Source organism: Coenobita brevimanus, chromosome 53 (assembly GCF_032717465.1).
Source record: "Coenobita brevimanus isolate Jiangsu-jjx chromosome 53, ASM3271746v2, whole genome shotgun sequence".
NCBI lineage: Eukaryota > Metazoa > Arthropoda > Malacostraca > Decapoda > Coenobitidae > Coenobita > Coenobita brevimanus.
The window spans coordinates 31,383,435-31,401,847 of NC_137006.1; the positions used below are offsets into that span (position 1 = coordinate 31,383,435).

Sequence of the window (18,413 nt, forward strand, 5' to 3'; positions counted from 1 at the left end):
ATCTATATATTTCGGAATAACAGGAAAATTACAGTTTATAACAGTTTGATTGCACAGGTCTACATTTTCCTCAAATATCTGTGGCACACTAAACAGATAACGGCGGCCCACTAATGTGCCGCGGCAGAGTTTGGGAATCACTGGCCTGGAGGAATAGGACAGATGTCAGTTGGATAAAAGTACAGACGAAAGAACATATCACTATAGTCAAAAAAGTAAAAATTGGTGTCGGCGGGTCACGTGCCTTGTAGCCCATGTAGGCCAAAGATGGAGTGAGGGAAAAGGCAGATAAAGAATATGATGGAATGATGACACTTGGAGAAATGCTGGGACTGAACGGAAAAAATTAACCTCTAATAGGTCAGAGTGGAGAAAGGTGGGAGAGGATTTTATTCTGCAGTGGACTGACTCGGACTGAGGATGATGACCGATGATTTTTGATGTGTGTGTGTGTGTGTGTGTGTGTGTGTGTGTGTGTGTGTGTGTGTGTGTGTGTGTGTAGGAAAATTTGTTAGAATGATGATGTTTAATACCTGAAGTGAGGCCGCTAGATGAAATTTGAGATACGACTTGTGGCAAGATCTTAATCATCTCAAACTCTAGTACTTTCTACCAGTTTACCCAACCCAGTGTCACGAAGTTTGAGTAACTCATACAGCTGCCATTAATTCTTTCATTATCACGACAATTCAGGAATTCTAATCTAGCTAATGCCAGCTGTGTTAATTCAGCCGAAAGGGAGTCACAGGCTTCAAAACGTTAATATAATGATAATTGCATAGTTTTATTGTTTTCATTCCCAGTGCATGGAGGATATCAATTTTTCAACAGGAAGAGTAAAATCTTAATATTATGATGTGCTGGTTGAAAATAAAATGTGAATAAGAGGATGTCATATTTTGGTTCTTGCTATCTCCCTAAACTTTGCTAAACTTATATTTTTCGAGCTGCTGGTGTTTACAATACCTTTCTTTTATCGTATTTCGACGGTGACGAAGTTATTTTCGTGGGCCTTCGGATCCATTGCCTTCCAGGTACCATAATACATTGCTTGAATGTGTATTTAGAGCTGTTTGCCCATTATCTGCCGTGTGAAATCCGGCCACTACTACATGAGGACCCTTGTAAGCTGAAAAATTTATGCTGGTATTGGCCAGAATGTAACAAAAAACCATCACTGTACGCAACCGGTTAATCTTCCTACCCTCCTCCACAGCTAACTCTGAATGTGCTGGGAAAACATGAGATGCTGTCTTTTGGGCCAATCACAGACACATTGATAGGGATATTCTGCGACTCTGATCGAATCACCTCAAGCCTTTGCCACAACACCCTCTACCTCATATGTGGACCTAATCCTAGCAGGCTGAATAAGGTAAGAAGTTAGGTTAGGTTCAAGCCATTGTAGGACACCAGCATATAGTAGTAGGGCATAGTATTCAGGTTAAGTTCAAGGCAAGCTAGGGCGCAGAAAGGCGTAGTAGATTCTACTACACTGGAGTTAAGCGGGTAGCGAAGAATTGTATTCAATTGGCTGGGTTGATAGGGTGCTGTAAAAAATATTAGTTTATGTATGCATTCTACCATTACTGACAATCCAGAGGGGCTCTTTAATTCAGGGAACCATTTACTCTATTTGAAGGCAGCTACAATAATGTTCAACAACTGGATGTGTGGTGATTTATTCGGCTTAAAGCAGAGGTTCTCAACCTTTTTCTCACCAACTACCCCTTGAGTTATCAGACCATCGACCCCCGTTTATCTGACACTGAATACAGAATGGTAATACTTTAAGAGTAATTCAGTATACAATTGTACCACAATGGATATTATCAAACGGTTGAACTTTTAATGACTTTGTTAAGTAGTTAAGCATTAACAACCTAGTCTATGTACAATGATTCTACACAGGAGTGAAACTGTAGTTACTTCACGAAGAAAATAAACACTGGCACTAATTCAGTGTAGAGGTACCATACCGGCTATTGTAGGGCTAACAAAATTATAATTACTTTATTTGGCAATAAAGCGTTAACACCATGTTTGAAATATAACCAGAATTATACTTTAGCGTGAAAGTTGTGTCTGTTTTGTGCAAAAAAGCTTCCCAGTTTGAGGAGCAGTATTATACAGGCATACTCGAAAGTCATGCCCCACAATAAATCGTGCTCAGTGTTTTGTTTTCATATTCAACAGCGTTAAAAATCTTTGCTCACATAGGTCTGTACTTGCGAATTTCAACAAAGATCTCATAGTAATACCAGCTACAGCAGGGAAAAGATCGCTCATTTTAGACCAGAACTTGATCAGGGGAAATGTTTCTAATACATCTTTTGCAACAGAGTCGTCTACCAACTCTAATTCTTCTTTCTTGTTATCTGGGAGAAGGTACACATTAACAGTGAATAGGTTTCTAACAAATTTTGTTTCCAGCTCACAGTTCTGTGAAAGGCGACTGCAACTCCATCCGCAGGGAAGAAAGATGTGTCAGCACAAAGTGCACCATTCAAGTTTTCCAGTGCCTTTGCTTTCATCAAATGCAAGGTGTTCAGACATAATAAGATTTTCGTTTTTGACCTCCCCTTCCCACAGCTTTGAATTCATATTGATGATTTAAATTTGCCCATGAAATCAGCCATTTGTAAAACGGTCTTGGAGGAATAATCTTAACGAGATCAGACGTTGGAATACGTCTTTCTTGGAGGCCAGTGTCTGGACCAAGTGTTTGTCTAACAATTTCTTGTTGAACTCAAGCAACTTTGTCTTGTTGTCACGTTTGAAAAATTACTAAAAGCTTTTTCGTCAGTGACTCTACTCTAGACACAACATTCTTCTATGAAAGAGTAACGTTTCTTCATCTGCACTACACTCTTGCCACAGTAGGTGGAAGAGTCGTGAATTTACGGCATGCGACTTGAAGATATTTATCATGTGCACAGCATCATCAAGCACTGATCTTAAGTCTGGTGGGAGAATTCCAGGCGCCAGAGCATATCTATGAAACAAACAACGAAGATGCCTTGTTTCAGGATTCGCCTCATTCACTTCCTCGAATTCCTGATCGACGGCCGGGCATTGCTGGTGCTCCGTCAGTTGTGCACGTGCAAACATTATTCGAAGAGTCAATTAGCCTCTAAAAGATTTTATACTTAATGGAAAATGTCTTCACTACTTGTAGTCGACTCTAAAACATGACAGAAAGAACAATTTTCCTTGTAATCTCCATCAAACACCCGGAGCTGGGCACAAACATCCCCATCAGTCGACTCGGCAAACTGTATTGCAAATTAGCCTAAAGATGCCTTTTTATTTCAACAGTCACCTTTTCATATCTTCAAAGACATTCAGTATTTATCGATGAACAGTATCACGTTCAATAACACAGTACGGCATGCTGTATGTTCACAGTAAGGGACGGTTAACTTATGTACAATACTGTTTTTTTTTTTTTTTAATCTTGTGAAATTCTCAGTGAAAACGTACGATGCACGTAACCCAGATTGATTTTGTTAACTGAACTGCCCCTTACGACCAATGCGTGCTCTCTTCAGTCCCTCTTCCTTTTACATGATGAAGGCAAATTTCCTACTCTTCAGATTCGCTTGACAACTATTTAAATGTCGCTTGAGAAAGCTTGGTTTCGTGCAGTCCAGCGATAAAAATTCTTGACATAGAGCCTAACATTATATGGAAACTCACACCCGTTTTTGACGATAGTAGTGAAACCATACTGAATGTAACTTCCATCATACTGATGTTTCTTCGCAGATGAGACTATAAGGGTAACTGGAATTGTAATAAAATACTTACATAACCAAAGCCATACACAAAGCCTTTGGCAATGACTTGCAGTTATCCCCACCGTCAAAAAATTACACAATAAAAACACCATCAGCACTTAGATTATCATCACCGTTGTAAGATTACACAGCTGAAATGCCTTCATGCAGGCATTATGTCTAAAGTGTGTAGTCAAAGCATCATCAGCAAATCATATTATTAACGCCGTCGTAACATTACACAGTACAGACAACTTCAGACATTCATCACACAGTAGAATAACAAAATAAAAAAAAAATAAAAAAAATCAGGCAATCATATTATTTCCGCCGTCGTAAGATCACACATGAGTAACAACTTCAGGCAGTCATATTACCACCAATGTCAAAAGGACAGTTACTAGAATGCATTCAGAGAGTACATACCTCCACCAAAACCAATACAATCTAAATTTTTTTGTTGTGTTGCCATACATACGACCATAGTCTTAAACACGAGTCTCGAAAATGCTAAAATATCACCAAGTAATGATAATCTTTATCACATCGGGGGAAAAATCAGTAGCATACATATCATCACATAATCGAAAACATACATACTATTAGAAATGTTATCAACATACCCCATTAGGTAAACAAAATGTCTGTAGAATGTGGTCTCTCTCTCTCTCTCTCTCTCTCTCTCTCTCTCTCTGAAAACCCCTAATATAGACACTCCAACTTGATGTGACCCATTGTAGTTCAAATTCGGTTTGTTGGAATTGATTGGTCACACAATCCCATTCAGGTATGGGTGACTGGTCGTTTGTTTTAAAGTTTTGGCTAAGAAACCTAGCTCTTAGACCCCAAGCTCCTAATGGGGCAACATGATGGATGGGTGGATAAATTTTTGGATGGAATAATCAGTTGGCTGGGTAGATTCAGTGCTGGAATTAGGTTAGTTTTTCCTTGGGTCGGTTTTTGAACATATCAGGATGAGGAAGGTTATGTTACGTTATGTTAATGGGAAAAATCTTGCTATGCAGTGTTGGTGGGGAAGGTTTCGCTATGTTAAGTTTTGTTGACTGAGATTATTATTTGATGATGATCAGGGTTATATATTCGTTTGCTGATGAAAAATGTTTTGTATTGATGGGGAAGGTTGATAAGTATGTTTTGCTGATGTTAAAGGTCGTATTATGTTTTCTTAATAGGGAAGGCTCTGTTTTGTTTTGTTGATGGAGAAAGTTATATTTTGATAACAGGAAAGACAGTTACGCTTTGTTGATGAAGGGTTATCATGTGTTTTGTTTCAGAAAAGGGTCATGTATTTAGCAGATGCCTAAAGTTTAATGTTATGCATTGTTACTGAGGAAAGATGTGTTACATTTCGATCATGGGGAAGAATATGTTATATTTTGATCATGGGGAAGGTTATGTTATGTTATGGTATAATCAGCTATCTACTTTTTCCCATAGCGTAGACGTGCTGCCTCTTCTGATAAAGAGAGGGCTCTTCCTTCTTGATGCAGCTTGTGGTAGGAGTGTAATACAGTGCGGTATTGAAACCTGGGCAATAAAAGGAGATGATATTCGTAGGCTCAAACGTACAGAAATGATTACGTTTAGATGGGTTTGTAATGCGTCCATAAATGAGATACCTGGGGAGGGGGGTTAGGATTGCATATGAAGAGGTGAAAGGGAAGCTTAGACTCGAATATATTAACTAATTTGGGCCCAATATAAAATGGAGGCAGGCATTTTCAAAGTTAAATAAAGAAGGGAACCCCGGGGTAGGGACCTATAAGTATCGCGACTATGAGCCGATAGGCGGAGGGCTTAGTACCCTTCAAGCAAAATCGCTCATACAGCGACTCTGGGAGCTAATGGGTTAAATACTGGCAACTCTATCAGTTTCCTTAACCTGTTTGCGCCCAGTCTCCTCAGAATAGGAGGGAGGCTGGCATTTTTCAAAGTTTAATTTAAAAAAAGGGGGGGGGGACCACGGAGTAGGGACCTATGAGCTTCACGACTATGAGCCGATAGGCGGAGGGCTATACACTTAGTACCCTTCAAGCAAAATCCCTCGCACAGAGACTCTGGGAGCTAAAGGGTTAACCTGCGACTGGGAGGGGTAGGTTGGGGTAATCTGGGCTCGTTGAGAGGATGGGAGAACCCTCATAATAGAAAAATACGCGTCATGATAGATGGAATTTATTCCCAACTTCATTCCATAAATGCTGAGGTACCTCAGGGATCAGTTTTGGCTCCAACCCTAGTTCTCATTGATATCAATGACCTCCTATCTCTCACTCACAGCGCAATACACTTTTATACTGATAACTCGACACTTTATTGTTCTTTCACATTTAGTACCTCCTTTACTCAAACTGATATTATAAATTCCCAAATAAACACAGTAATTTCTCTGAACCAGGATCTTTCAAAAATTAATCAAGGGGGACAAACAAATCTTATCTCATTTAATGCTCAGAAAACTAAATACATTATTTTCTCCAACAGAAAGAATCCCTCAGACTCCCACATAATATTAAATGATGTCAGTATTCCCATATCCACTACAATTCATATCCTAGGTGTCACACTAAACACCAACCTAAGCTGGACAGTTCCAGTTAAATCCCTTGCTAAAAATCTATCTATCTATCTATTGCCAGACGCCTCAATCCCGTTTGGGGTGGCCACAAACAAATCGCCTCCAAGTCGCCCTGTCCCCCACCATTTCACTGCCCTGCTCCCAACTCACACCCCCCTCTCTCATATACCTCTCCACCCCATCCCTCCATCTCATCCTCGGCCTCCCCCTCCCTCTTCCCCCCTCCACCTCACTCACATACACTCTCTTCGTCAGTCTTTCACCCTCCATCCTCTCCACATGGCCAAACCACCTCAGTGTGTTCCTCATAACGCTTCCTATCACATCCACATCCACACCACAACGCTCCTTTATATCCTCATTCGTCAGCCTGTCTCTCCATGTGACTCCACAGGCTCCTCTTAAATAACTCATTTCCACTGCTCTCACTCTTGACTTGTGTCCTTCCAACAACGTCCAAGCTTAACTCCCGTACGTTAGAGGTGATATCACAATACTGTCATGTAGTAACTTTTTCACTTCCATGCTCACTTCCCTGTTTCTTATCACTGCCTTCAAAGAACCAGCAACCTTTCTTCCCTGCTGTACCCTTTCAAGCACTTCATCCTCCAAACCTCCATCCTTACTCATCACACTACCCAAGTACTTAAACGTACTCACATTTTCCAATTCCTCACCATCCAACCTCGCTGTACATTCACTGACTTCACCTCTCTCAAAGACCATCACTTTACTCTTCCCTACATTCAACTTTAGATTCCGTTTCTTACACACTCTCCCAAACTCATTCACCAAGCCTTGCAGCTCCCCTTCGTCTTCACTCAACAACACAGTATCATCTGCAAACAACAGTACAGGGAGTTTCCAAACACTATCCTCTCTCACTAGGGCCACTCCAGCATCCACTACCCTACCTTGTACCTCTTTTATTACCCTATCCATGTACAGATTGAATAACCATGGAGACATGACACATCCCTGTTTCAACCCAACTTTCAAAGAGAAAAATTCACTTAGTTCACCATCCACACGCACTGCAGCCTTCGCACCACCGTACATACTCTTCACAGCATTCAACAACTTCCCATCTACTCCATATATTCTTAACACTTTCCACAATCCTTGTCTATCCACCCTGTCATATGCTTTCTCCAAATCCATGAAAGCCGCATACAACTTCTTTCCCTTCTCTAGAAACTTTTCCACTAAAGATCTAAGAATGAATATCTGATCTACACAACCTCTTCCCTTCCTAAAGCCTCCCTGTTCTTCTCCAACTAATTTCTCTGTTCTTTCTCTACCTCTGTCAATAAGTATCCTACCATACACTTTTCCTATTATACTAAGAAGACAAATGCCCCTATTATTACCACACACTTCTTTTTTCCCTTTTCCTTTGTACAAGGGAATAATTATACCTGACTTCCAATCATCCGGGACTCTACCTTCCTCCCAGGCCAATTTGCACATCTTCCACATTCATTCTACTACTATCTCTCCCCCATGCTTCAGTATTTCACCATACACTCCATCAATTCCTGGGGCTTTCCCCGATTTAACTTTCTTCATTGCTTCCACAACTTCTATCCTACTGATTTCTTGCTAAAAATGCTTCTAAAAAATTTGGACTTCTGTACAGAGTTCGTGTATTCTTCACTGACGAGCAGTTGGCCACAATTTACATGTCACGTGCGTTCTCAGACTGAATACTGTTCGCCACTGTGAAGTGAATGTGGAGCGGTTGCACTGAGGCAGTTGGAAAAATTTCAAAATAAAGTCATTAGATTAATCAGTAATCCTGCCATTACGCAGGACCTTCCTCCATTATCAGTACGAAGAGATGTTGCATCTTTAGCATTATTTTACTGATATTTTTACCGTAAGTGCTCTGACGAACTTGCTTCAATTGTGCCTCACCTTCACATTTTCTCCCAAAATACTCTGAGAGCTGGGAGCGCCTATGAACTTACACTCTCTTCCCCGCAATGCAGAACCTCTGCTTATCAAAATTCACTTATCCCCAGAACTACTACTCTCTGGAATTCACTTCTTGGGAGTTGCTTCCAACAAACATTTAATCCGCTTTTATTTAAATCCAGTTGTTATAAATATTTTATGAATGGAAGATGCCTTTAGGCATATGGAGTTCTTTTTTTTTTCCTTTGTTTTTCATTCATTGTTTCTTAAAAAAAAAAAAAATAATGAGTGCGGAAGGTGAGAGGTGTGAATGTCAAGGGTAGGTTTGCGAGAAACAGAAAAAAAAAAAAAAACTGGAACGAGGTCATAAAGTGTGACCTCAGGGATATGGAACTGAATAGGGAGGCTGCCAAAAATCGCGCAGAGTGGAGAGCGCCGTTACATGACCAAGACCGACACATGCAAGCATGTTGGAACCTTTACGATCGAAACGAGACGATGCTTGCATCGATTCAGATAATCGCCAAGTGGGTGGAATTTTTTTTCCAAATGTATTGTCATTAGGGATATAGTCACATGTCTTTAGATATCTTAGGCAACTAGACTAGCCTCGGGACCCTGCATTTCGCAGTGTGTAATGTGTCCAGGTATTTTACAATAAGCGGAGCTTCATTTTGGCCTTTTTTTCTTTCTTTGTTCACACATCTCTGCAAGGGACGATGACTACAAGCTCTCAGCCTTGAATTCTTTCTGTTTATGCAATAGAAAAATGGACTGGCTGATATCCATGAAATTTTAACACTTGGCCACAAGAACCTGTCCTATGTCCCCTACACCTGACAAAGTACAATAAGTAACTGGCTGTTCATGCATCTACCATTCCATCGTCCATTCCTTTCTTTTCCCATCTGGTTCATAGGGCCAGAGACTACGCCAGTCAGCTCAGATATTTTTACCTGCAGCGAAGGCCACCAGGTCAATAAGACGCTAGCTTTCTTCTTCTTCTTCTTCTGGCGGATTTGTTAATAGAAGGACTCTTGTAACATAAAAGTGGTACCATAGAAGGTAATTTGACATGGAGAATCCAAATTTACCATCAGCTGACACCTGAGGTGGCGCCATCTAGCGACAATTTTAGTAAAAGTGCTTAATTTAACACTATTGAGACATAAAAGTGATCCCATGCAAGGTTATCTGACATGGAGAATCCAAATTTGCTGTCAGCTGACTCCCGTGGTGGCGCCATCTAGCAGCAGCTCTAATAAAGTTCTTCATTTAAGCTCACTGAGACAAATGTCGTCCAATATATGGCTAGTTACATTTTACAGCAAACTCTTTGAAATAAGAGCGTCGCAGTAGGTCCCAGGGCAATTCTACTCTTGTTACATACGGCAAGTTCTCGTTATATGTACAGTACGTGTGCGAAGATATAAAAACTTTTCCTGGACAGTAAACACTGTATACTGGGAAACCTGCCTGGTCAACTCTATAGGTAAGAATGGGACTTTAATATGCATATTTTCTCTACATTACTGTGAATCCGATAGGAAAAAAAGAATAAAACAGCATGAAGTAAGGCGACATGTATCGAGGACTTTGTGTATTATATATTTTCAATTCCTAATTGAGCGTATACAATATGATGGTGGTGTTTCAGGAATACCTTCCGGTGACACTGGCCCACACACCAGCTGGTACCTCTATCTCGACCATCACACACTACCTCCAGCTCATCACATCAGGTCAGTGGGTAATCAGCCACGCACCGTAACAGCCCGTGTTGTCAGTGTGTTGTGCTCGCAGTCTATGCCACGCCGTAATAAGTGATAAGATTCAGGGAAATAGAGTTAATCGTCCTTTTATTTTTAATTTTTTAATATAAGTAGTTTTGGTTTCAAGTTATTAATTACCAACTTTTCCTCATTACCTTTAAGTTCCTGAAGATTCACTGTGGAACTGTTTTGTAGTCAGAAAATAGTACAGTACGTTTTAGAATTTAAATTTCTACACTGAAAATGAACCACGTCTCACTTTTCACTTATAATAGCAACTAACTCATGCACATCCTAGACTGACGTGAAGCATGGCTGTACTGGATTCCTCGTTATTAGGTATGCATAATATAGAGGGAAGATCTACTTTATCTTCCCAGTTTCCTTCTTTCTTCCAAACAGTCTTTCAGCTTGGCGCCGTTCCTTTATTTCTTCACCAACTAGCTTTTCACGTGGTACATTTTTTCTTTGGACAATTATCCCCACGCTGCTTTTTCATTTTTTCTTAAATTTAGGCCTATTAAAGGGATCCATACGAAATGAGGTCAAACCACACAATACATAATTCTGGTTCCTGTGTTCATGTATGTCCATCAATCATGAGGGCAATTAACGCAGAACTCTGTCACTGAATTGCTGGTGTGTGGCGGCCTTCCTACATTCACCTGGGATTGTTCGTAGCCTAATCTTCAAAATGTCAGAGGTGTTTTCAGGCCTATTACACCTTCCACACAGCTAGTAGTGTAAATTGGAGGAAATAACTTAATTAACAGCATGAAGTATGTAATAACGGAAACAGTTTTCACAAAATTTACAGAAGGGTTAATAACGAAAAATGATGTTAAAAAAAGACGATGTATAACGTATACAGTTTTCCGATGGAAGTAACTGGCTCTTGAAACCAGCAACAAAATGAAAACGTGTGTGCCACAGATACTAATAAAGATATGTATGATATACACTGTATATAATAAAAGATTAGACACAACAGCTATGACAAGAAGTCTGGGAGTCAGGATTTTTTTTTTTTTTTTTTTTTTTTTTTTTTGTCAGATTAAGGAGAACATGACATATGTTTTGACACTTCCTCAATGTATGAAGTACAGTACACCATATTCATGAAGATTTGTACTCTATGACTGTAAACCAAATTATGATAACCTCTCTCTCTCTCTCTCTCTCTCTCTCTCTCTCTCTATATATATATATATATATATATATATATATATATATATATATCAATGGGATGGAAAGCTTTCGGTGAACATAGAGACATCGTGAAAAGTAGCTTGCCAGTATGCACTAAACGAAAAGTGTGCAGTACAACAAATATATAATCCCAGCTACGACTTACGGTTGTGAGACCTGGAACTGGCAAAATCGATGGAAAATCAACTAATCCGTTCTCATAGAACAATGGAAAGGTCAGTGTTGGGAATATCTTTAAGAGACAGGAAAAGATTAACTTGGGTGAGATAGCAGACTACAGTGAAAGACTTTATCGAATTTGTAGAGATCAGAAATGGGGGTGGGCAGCTCATGTAGCAAGAATATGAGAAACTCAGTGGAGAAAGAGGCTCACTGATTGGATTCCAAAAGACTGAAATGCAGCAGAAAAATGCCAGACAGGAGGTGGAGAGATGAGACAGAGAAGTTGGCAGAGATTGGTTCGGACATGGAATTCGTGGAAAAGGCTGGGGAAGGCGTTTGTTCAGCAGTGTACTTGCAATAGCTGATAATGATGATCTATCTATCTATATATATATATATATATATATATATATATATATATATATATATATATATATATATATATATGGTAAGCTGCTAGGTGCCGTAAGAGTTTTTATGATGGCAGTGAGGCATGTGTAAGGGTAATCGGGCATCTATGTGAATGGTTCTTGATCAATGTGGGCGTGCGACAAGGTTGTGTGATGTTCCCATGGTTGTTATATATATATTTGGAAGAGATGATTAGAGAAGTAAAAACACAAGTAATGGAGAGAGGGATGGCGTTGGCAATGAATGGTGATGGGTGGAATATCTCAAATTTGTTGTATGCTGATGATGCAGTGCTACTTGCAAATACCGGACAACTGCTTTGTAGACTAATGCTGAGTTTTGCTGATGTCTGTGAGCGTCATGCCTTAAGAGTAAATGTAGGAAAGAGTAATGTGTTGGTAATCGAAAGAGAAGGTGACTCCCAGTGTGATGTTGCAGTTAATGGAGAGAAACTGGAATTGGTGAGAGTTCAAATACCTAGGTACAGTGATAGAAAAGAGAGGAAAATGTGCAAAAGAAGTGGAAAGTAGAGTGATAAATGGAAGGAAAGTAGCTGGTGCTATGAAGGCCTTGATAAGAAACAGAGGCTTAAGTGTTGCTGATGCGCAAGGCTTACATGAAGGAGTGTTAATGACAACTTTAACATACATATGTGAGACTATGGTCTGGCATGAAAATAAAAAGTCTGGAATGAGAGCAGTGGAGATGGAATTGCTGAGGAATGTAAGTTGAATACAGGGAGTGGACAGGATACGAAATAATGTAATTGGTGAAAGATGCGGAGTGAGGAAGTCTATGGACACCAGAATCGAAGAGAGTTTACTGAGATGGTATGGCCATGTGGAGAGAATGGATAACAGTAGAGTGGTGAAAAAGGTATATCTGAGCGAATTTGAAGGAGAAAGGAGGCGAGGTAAGCCAAGGAGACGGTTGAGGGATATGGTGGATGGATGTATGAGGGAGAGGGGTATGGAAGTCGGTGAAACTAGGGGACTGAGAAGAGATATAGCTGACTGGATGAATGTTGTGAGAAGAACTGCATGATCAGGAATTTGGCACCGCTTTTTAATGTGACAGTGTTCGGACTGACTCTACTGGATACGTTTTTGTGAAGCTACAGAATGTGGCGAAAGTTTTTGGCCAATCAGATAGAACCAGGATTCCGGAGGCTTGAATGACGAGTGAATGGAATCGTGGTCCATTGGATTGCGCAAACTTGAGCTGTCTGGACATTGCTACTCTTCACCCTGCCGTTGGCTGGGAAAGGAGGTCCGGATGATGATATATATATATATATATATATATATATATATATATATATATATATATATATACACAGTATATATGGAGGGGAGGGAGGAGGAAGGGCGAGGCCAAGCATGAGATTGAGGGATGGAGTGGGGAGGTATATGAGAGAGGGATGTGTGTGCTGGGAGCAGGGGGGTGAAATGGCGGGGGACAGGGCGACGTGGAGGCTTTTTGTTTATGGCAATCCCTTACGGGATTAAGGCGTCTGTCAATAGAGAGATAGAGAGATAGAATGCATTACCGTCGTCGTCAGTGTGTACTACAGTTTAAGGAAAAGGTTTGGACCTCCGTTTTTTATTACCTGGTGGTATAATGGTTAGAAAGTCCCAGTCGGCATGACGCACTGAATTGGTCAGATCTCCCAGGAGATGACTAGAATGATGTCCTTCATATGACTCCAGTTTGGGGTAGTAGGTTGGTTATCAACCCTTAATGTGCTCCCCCATTTCAACCTATCCTTGGAAACCTACACCTCTTGCGTCCCCTTAAGTATACTGCACCAGTTCAACCTAGCCTCCGAAACCTCACCTCTTATGTGATAAAAAAGTTTAGCTGTAATAGTGAGAATTATTCTGACTTCCCTTCTCTTACTGATCTTCCAAAAAGATAAAATTAATCTTGCTATGATTAATAAGCCTTTTTTGTCACTGGGGCAAAGCTTCCCCTAATTTTTCTCCTCTTATGCTCACTTTCCTCAGTTTGTTGATATTCATGCGACAGACTTGCATTTTTTTTTTCTTAGGCAAAGATAATTCCCTTTGACGTGATGCGTTAGGAAGGTAAGTGACGGACACGCCTTAAAGGTGAATTATGTGCATTAATTCGAACATACCTTTATTACTTCAGCAGCGAATATGTTTTAATATAAATAATGCTCTGAAATAGAATACTTCAAGATTATAAAAAGCTTCATAATAATTATGTCAAGTGTCAAACAGTGCCTATCACCAAAACCTTAAGAAAGTCCTTCAAGACCACGATATTTTTCCCTCGCCTATCTATATCGCAAGGCATGTAATCAGAAGTAAAATAGGAATGTCCAGTGATGCAAGATGCTGAACTGTGTTGCAGCAAGAGTTAATGTAGCTCCTGAGCAAGGTATCTCAGTGTGTGAAATTGTCTCATTCGAAGCCATGCATGTGACTTTGGTTTTCGAACGACGGCTACTAAGAAGTACACATATTTACATTTATTGTTGCAGGTTAACGGAATAATGTATTTTCATTTGCAATGAAGACAAACTGAATATAATATCTGATTTTTTTCTGATTCTGTATAAAGCTCAGAAGTTTATTTTCATGTCCGTGGTTCATCTGCAAATGTAAAGTAGTAACTGTGGAATACTAGGTAAACTTTTGTTCCTAACTGTGCTACCTGAAGCAAAATTGCATCCCAGAGGTTTGGTGAATACATTTAGGAATAATCAGACCATGTAAGACACATTAATAGAGACAGACTTTCGTTATATTTCATCAGGTGTAAATTTAACACACTTCGACAAAACTTTAAAGACAGTTGTCTTTGAACAATGCTCCCAAACTCTTCCGTAATGTGGCCCTCCAAACAAAATCCAATAATATTCTTGGGCCCCATAATCTTCATTTGAAGGAGCAAAGCAGCGTTGCTCCGGTGACCATATTAGTTATAAAATTATAACAATTCGGGCAATTAAATACTACCTTCTTTTGTTTTATATAGATAGATAGATAGATATGCATGTTATGAGCTCTACTTTAACAGTAATGAGACGTTTTTTCCGTCATGATGATGCACTGAATTCAGGGCAGAGAATGATCAGAGTGAAGTGAAAAGTCTGTGTTACTTATGAAATTGCATATTTCTCACTAGCTGGATTGTCACTGGATTAGAAACTGTAGGTGCACAAAAGAGACTGTCCTCCACGTGGCACAGATTTAGTCTTTCAGTCTGATACATAAAAACTTGGAGGACTATGCTCCGCAATGAGAAACTAACAGGAACATAGACTGCTAGTATACTGTAACATCGCATCTTACATCAAATGCTGCCTGGCATTTTTCTCCCATTATTCTATGGAAACGAGTCACTCTGAAATTCGAGAAATTCGTCTTGCATTGCTACAGGATTTCTCACAACTGCTGGTTCAAGAAAATTAGAATAAAGCTTAAATATTTTTTCCACTGAATCTCGTACCTAGAATTACACAATGACCCCGAATTAGGGAGCGATTGTCTTCGACTGTAGTTAGGGACAGCAGTTTGCTTATTAAGCTACTACTCTATTTCTACTTTTCGCTGTCTCTTGTAGGCTAACCTTCCTTTGCCGAAGAAAGTTTAACATGTTTTCTGCCCAAAGATGACTTTCACTGAAGAGATGTGCCTGGGTGACTAAGAGTAAAGTAGATGCAGTGAAACATCAAGGGACCTTAATGATGAACTGACTTCTGGCACGCAATATGAAGCTCATGGACGTAAAAAAAAAAAAAAAAATGCAGATGAAAAGCAGTATGAGGTTAAGCAGGATCTGGTGATCAGAATGGTATGAATGAGTGTCTAGGATGTTTCACCGTGCATGCTGTTGATGGTTCTCTCTCTTTTATGCTTCCACTTTCCTTGTTTTCTGAACCCTGCCTCCCTCTATCCTCAGACTGGAAAAATGATGGTGATGATGATTATGATAATGATCGTCACTGTACATTGATTATTTACTTTCGTGCACGTGCTGTATTACAGGGGAATTTCGTCAATATGACCATGGTGGACTAAAGAACCTTCGTCGCTATGGGAGCTGGGCACCTCCGAAGTATGACCTGCATAAAATTACAACTCCAGTTGCCTTATACTGGTCTGATGGTGACTGGCTGGCCACCCCACAGGTAATGTTTATGGGTTTTAATTGATAGTGAGAAAGTTATTGGCTGGTCACCAGTGTGGTATTATTATTATTGTTATTATTATTATTATTATTATTATTATTATTATATGATGAGGAGTTCATGTTTAGTTAACATAAGTTAGCCTAAATGTAAGTGATTCACTACACTCTCTCCACTTTGATCTGGCCCATAATCCTCACTGGTCAGCAATGATTTTGTTCCATGAAAAATGATATCTGTTTCTTATGTATTTTTGTACGCTGAATCCAAATATGTTTTCAAATTTTTTTTTTAATTACCCATAGTGTTTTTTCTTTTTCAAGCATACTCGCACGTCTATCTATCTATCTATCTATTGCCAGACGCCCTAGTCCCGTACGGGGTGGCCATAAACAAATCGCCTCCATGTCGCCCTGTCCCCCGCCATTTCACTGCCCTGCTCCCAACTCACACACCCCTCTCTCATATACCTCTCCACTCCATCCCTCCATCTCACATCATTATGTATATTATACATTGTACCAGTGCTCTACGGAGCATTTGAAACAAGAAGTTTAACAAACACAACTATTTTCAGTGTTTGTGAAGTACAATAACTTCTTTTTGAAAGCACAAACCTAAATAAATGAGTCACCAGGGGCTTGTAGAAACACGACTGGACATGTTGGGACATTCAAACAGTGCCCACTCCTGAACAGCAGTTCTCTGTCAGTTGCAGGCTAGAGCTCAATGTGTAAACAGTGTCTTTTTCACTATGTTGACAGATTGTGCTTTTGTGTAATCAGGTGTTGTGCTGCTACCCCATCCACCATTATAATGGCGAGAAAATGTGTAAATAGTCTGAATGTTTTCTGCTACATCTGCGATGAATCGACATTCATATCGCAAAAACGGTCTTTCATATCCCTCATTCAAAAATGCTGTGAACATTACTTTGGTTTTAACACGGGTAACCAGGATCAAAGTTAGACCTCCCATGTTTGTTATGTAACATGTGCCAGGCTTCTCGCAGCATGGGCAAAAGGTTCACGCCGTATGCCTTTTGCCATTCCTAAGATCTCGATTCGGATTGCCACTTCTGCCTGACATATATGAATGGTATATCATCAAGATCCAAGCGTACAATTAGACATCTTAATTTACCATCTGCCATGAGGCCAGTACTTCGCAGTCAGGAATTACCTGTGCCAGAGTCTCCAAGAATCATAACACTGAGTGACGATGAGTCTGGTGATGAAATGTTAGACCAAGTATAGGTCAATATGGATCCAACATTTGAAGCAAGTTGTTTTTTCAAGTGAACCACATTTGTTGAGTCAAGGAGATCTTAATGAACTCGTCCACGATTTAAATTTGTCTAAGAAGCAAGCCGAACTTTTGAGGTTCCAGGTTAAAGGGCTGGAATCTGCTCCAGAGAGAAACTAACCTTTGTTTTTACCGTGATTGCCACGACATTTTCAAAGAATTTTCCTCCCCTGAAGATGGTCTGATGTTTTGGAACTATGTTCGTTCTTTTATGGAGGCACTTGGCCTCGAATATAACACATGAGTGGAGCTTGTTTTTTGACTCATCAAAAGTAAGCTTGAAAGCGGTTCTACTCCACAACGAAAATAAGTTCCCCTCCGTTCTTCTGGCTCACACAGCTAAATTGAAGAAATAGTATGTACCATGCAGTTCTTTTGAAAAAATTAAGTATGGGGACTTTGAGTGGATTTTTTTTTTTTTTTATGTGCTCGACTCTGGGCATAGGCTTCTCAGCCTGCTCCCAAGGCCCAGTCCTCCTATATATCGTACACCTCTACATGTCACCACTTCGGCGCTAACACCCACCGTCCATACTGAATACATGCTAGGGCTGTCTCATACAGGACTGGTGTATTGGTATTAGCGGGGGTATTTTTACGACATGTCGGCGGGTCTTCTGGTAGATCGGTAAAGTCTGCCGTAATGAAATTCAAATCCTTAAACTGTTCCCTGCCCCAGCGGGGATTTGAACCTGGGTCCGGTAGGACCGCAAGCCACCTCTCTACCGATTGAGCCACCGCCTCCCCCAATGTATGTGGTGACCTAAAGGTTGTTGCACTTTTACTCGAAATGCAACTTGGTTACACGAAGTTCTGTTTTTCCTCTGTGAGTGGGACAGCCGGGACAAGAAAAATCATTACGTAAAGAAACTGGCCAAAACGAACTTCACTGACTCCAGGGAAGAGTATGTTATCAGTCCTCCTTTTGTTGACCCTGGGAAAGTTTATCTACCTCCTTTACACATTAAGCTCGGGTTGATGAAGAGCTTCGTCAAAGGTATAGATAAAACTGGCCACTGATTCACATGCATGAGGAACAGATTCCCCAGAATTAGTTCTGCAAAAACCAAGGAGGATATTTTTGTAGGATCACAGATCAG

General features: G+C 40.2%; 1 protein-coding gene across 1 annotated transcript in view; it reads left to right on the top strand.

Annotated features, from left to right (window-relative positions):
• LOC145400660 (lipase 3-like) overlaps positions 1-18,413 on the top strand; it is a 128,801-nt gene that overhangs the window by 91,306 nt on the left and 19,082 nt on the right. The window contains exons 5-7 of the mRNA XM_080273093.1: positions 1,217-1,375; positions 9,950-10,034; positions 15,866-16,008. Coding sequence (XP_080129219.1) covers positions 1,217-1,375; positions 9,950-10,034; positions 15,866-16,008 — 387 coding nt within the window. The remainder of the gene's footprint in view (positions 1-1,216; positions 1,376-9,949; positions 10,035-15,865; positions 16,009-18,413) is intronic.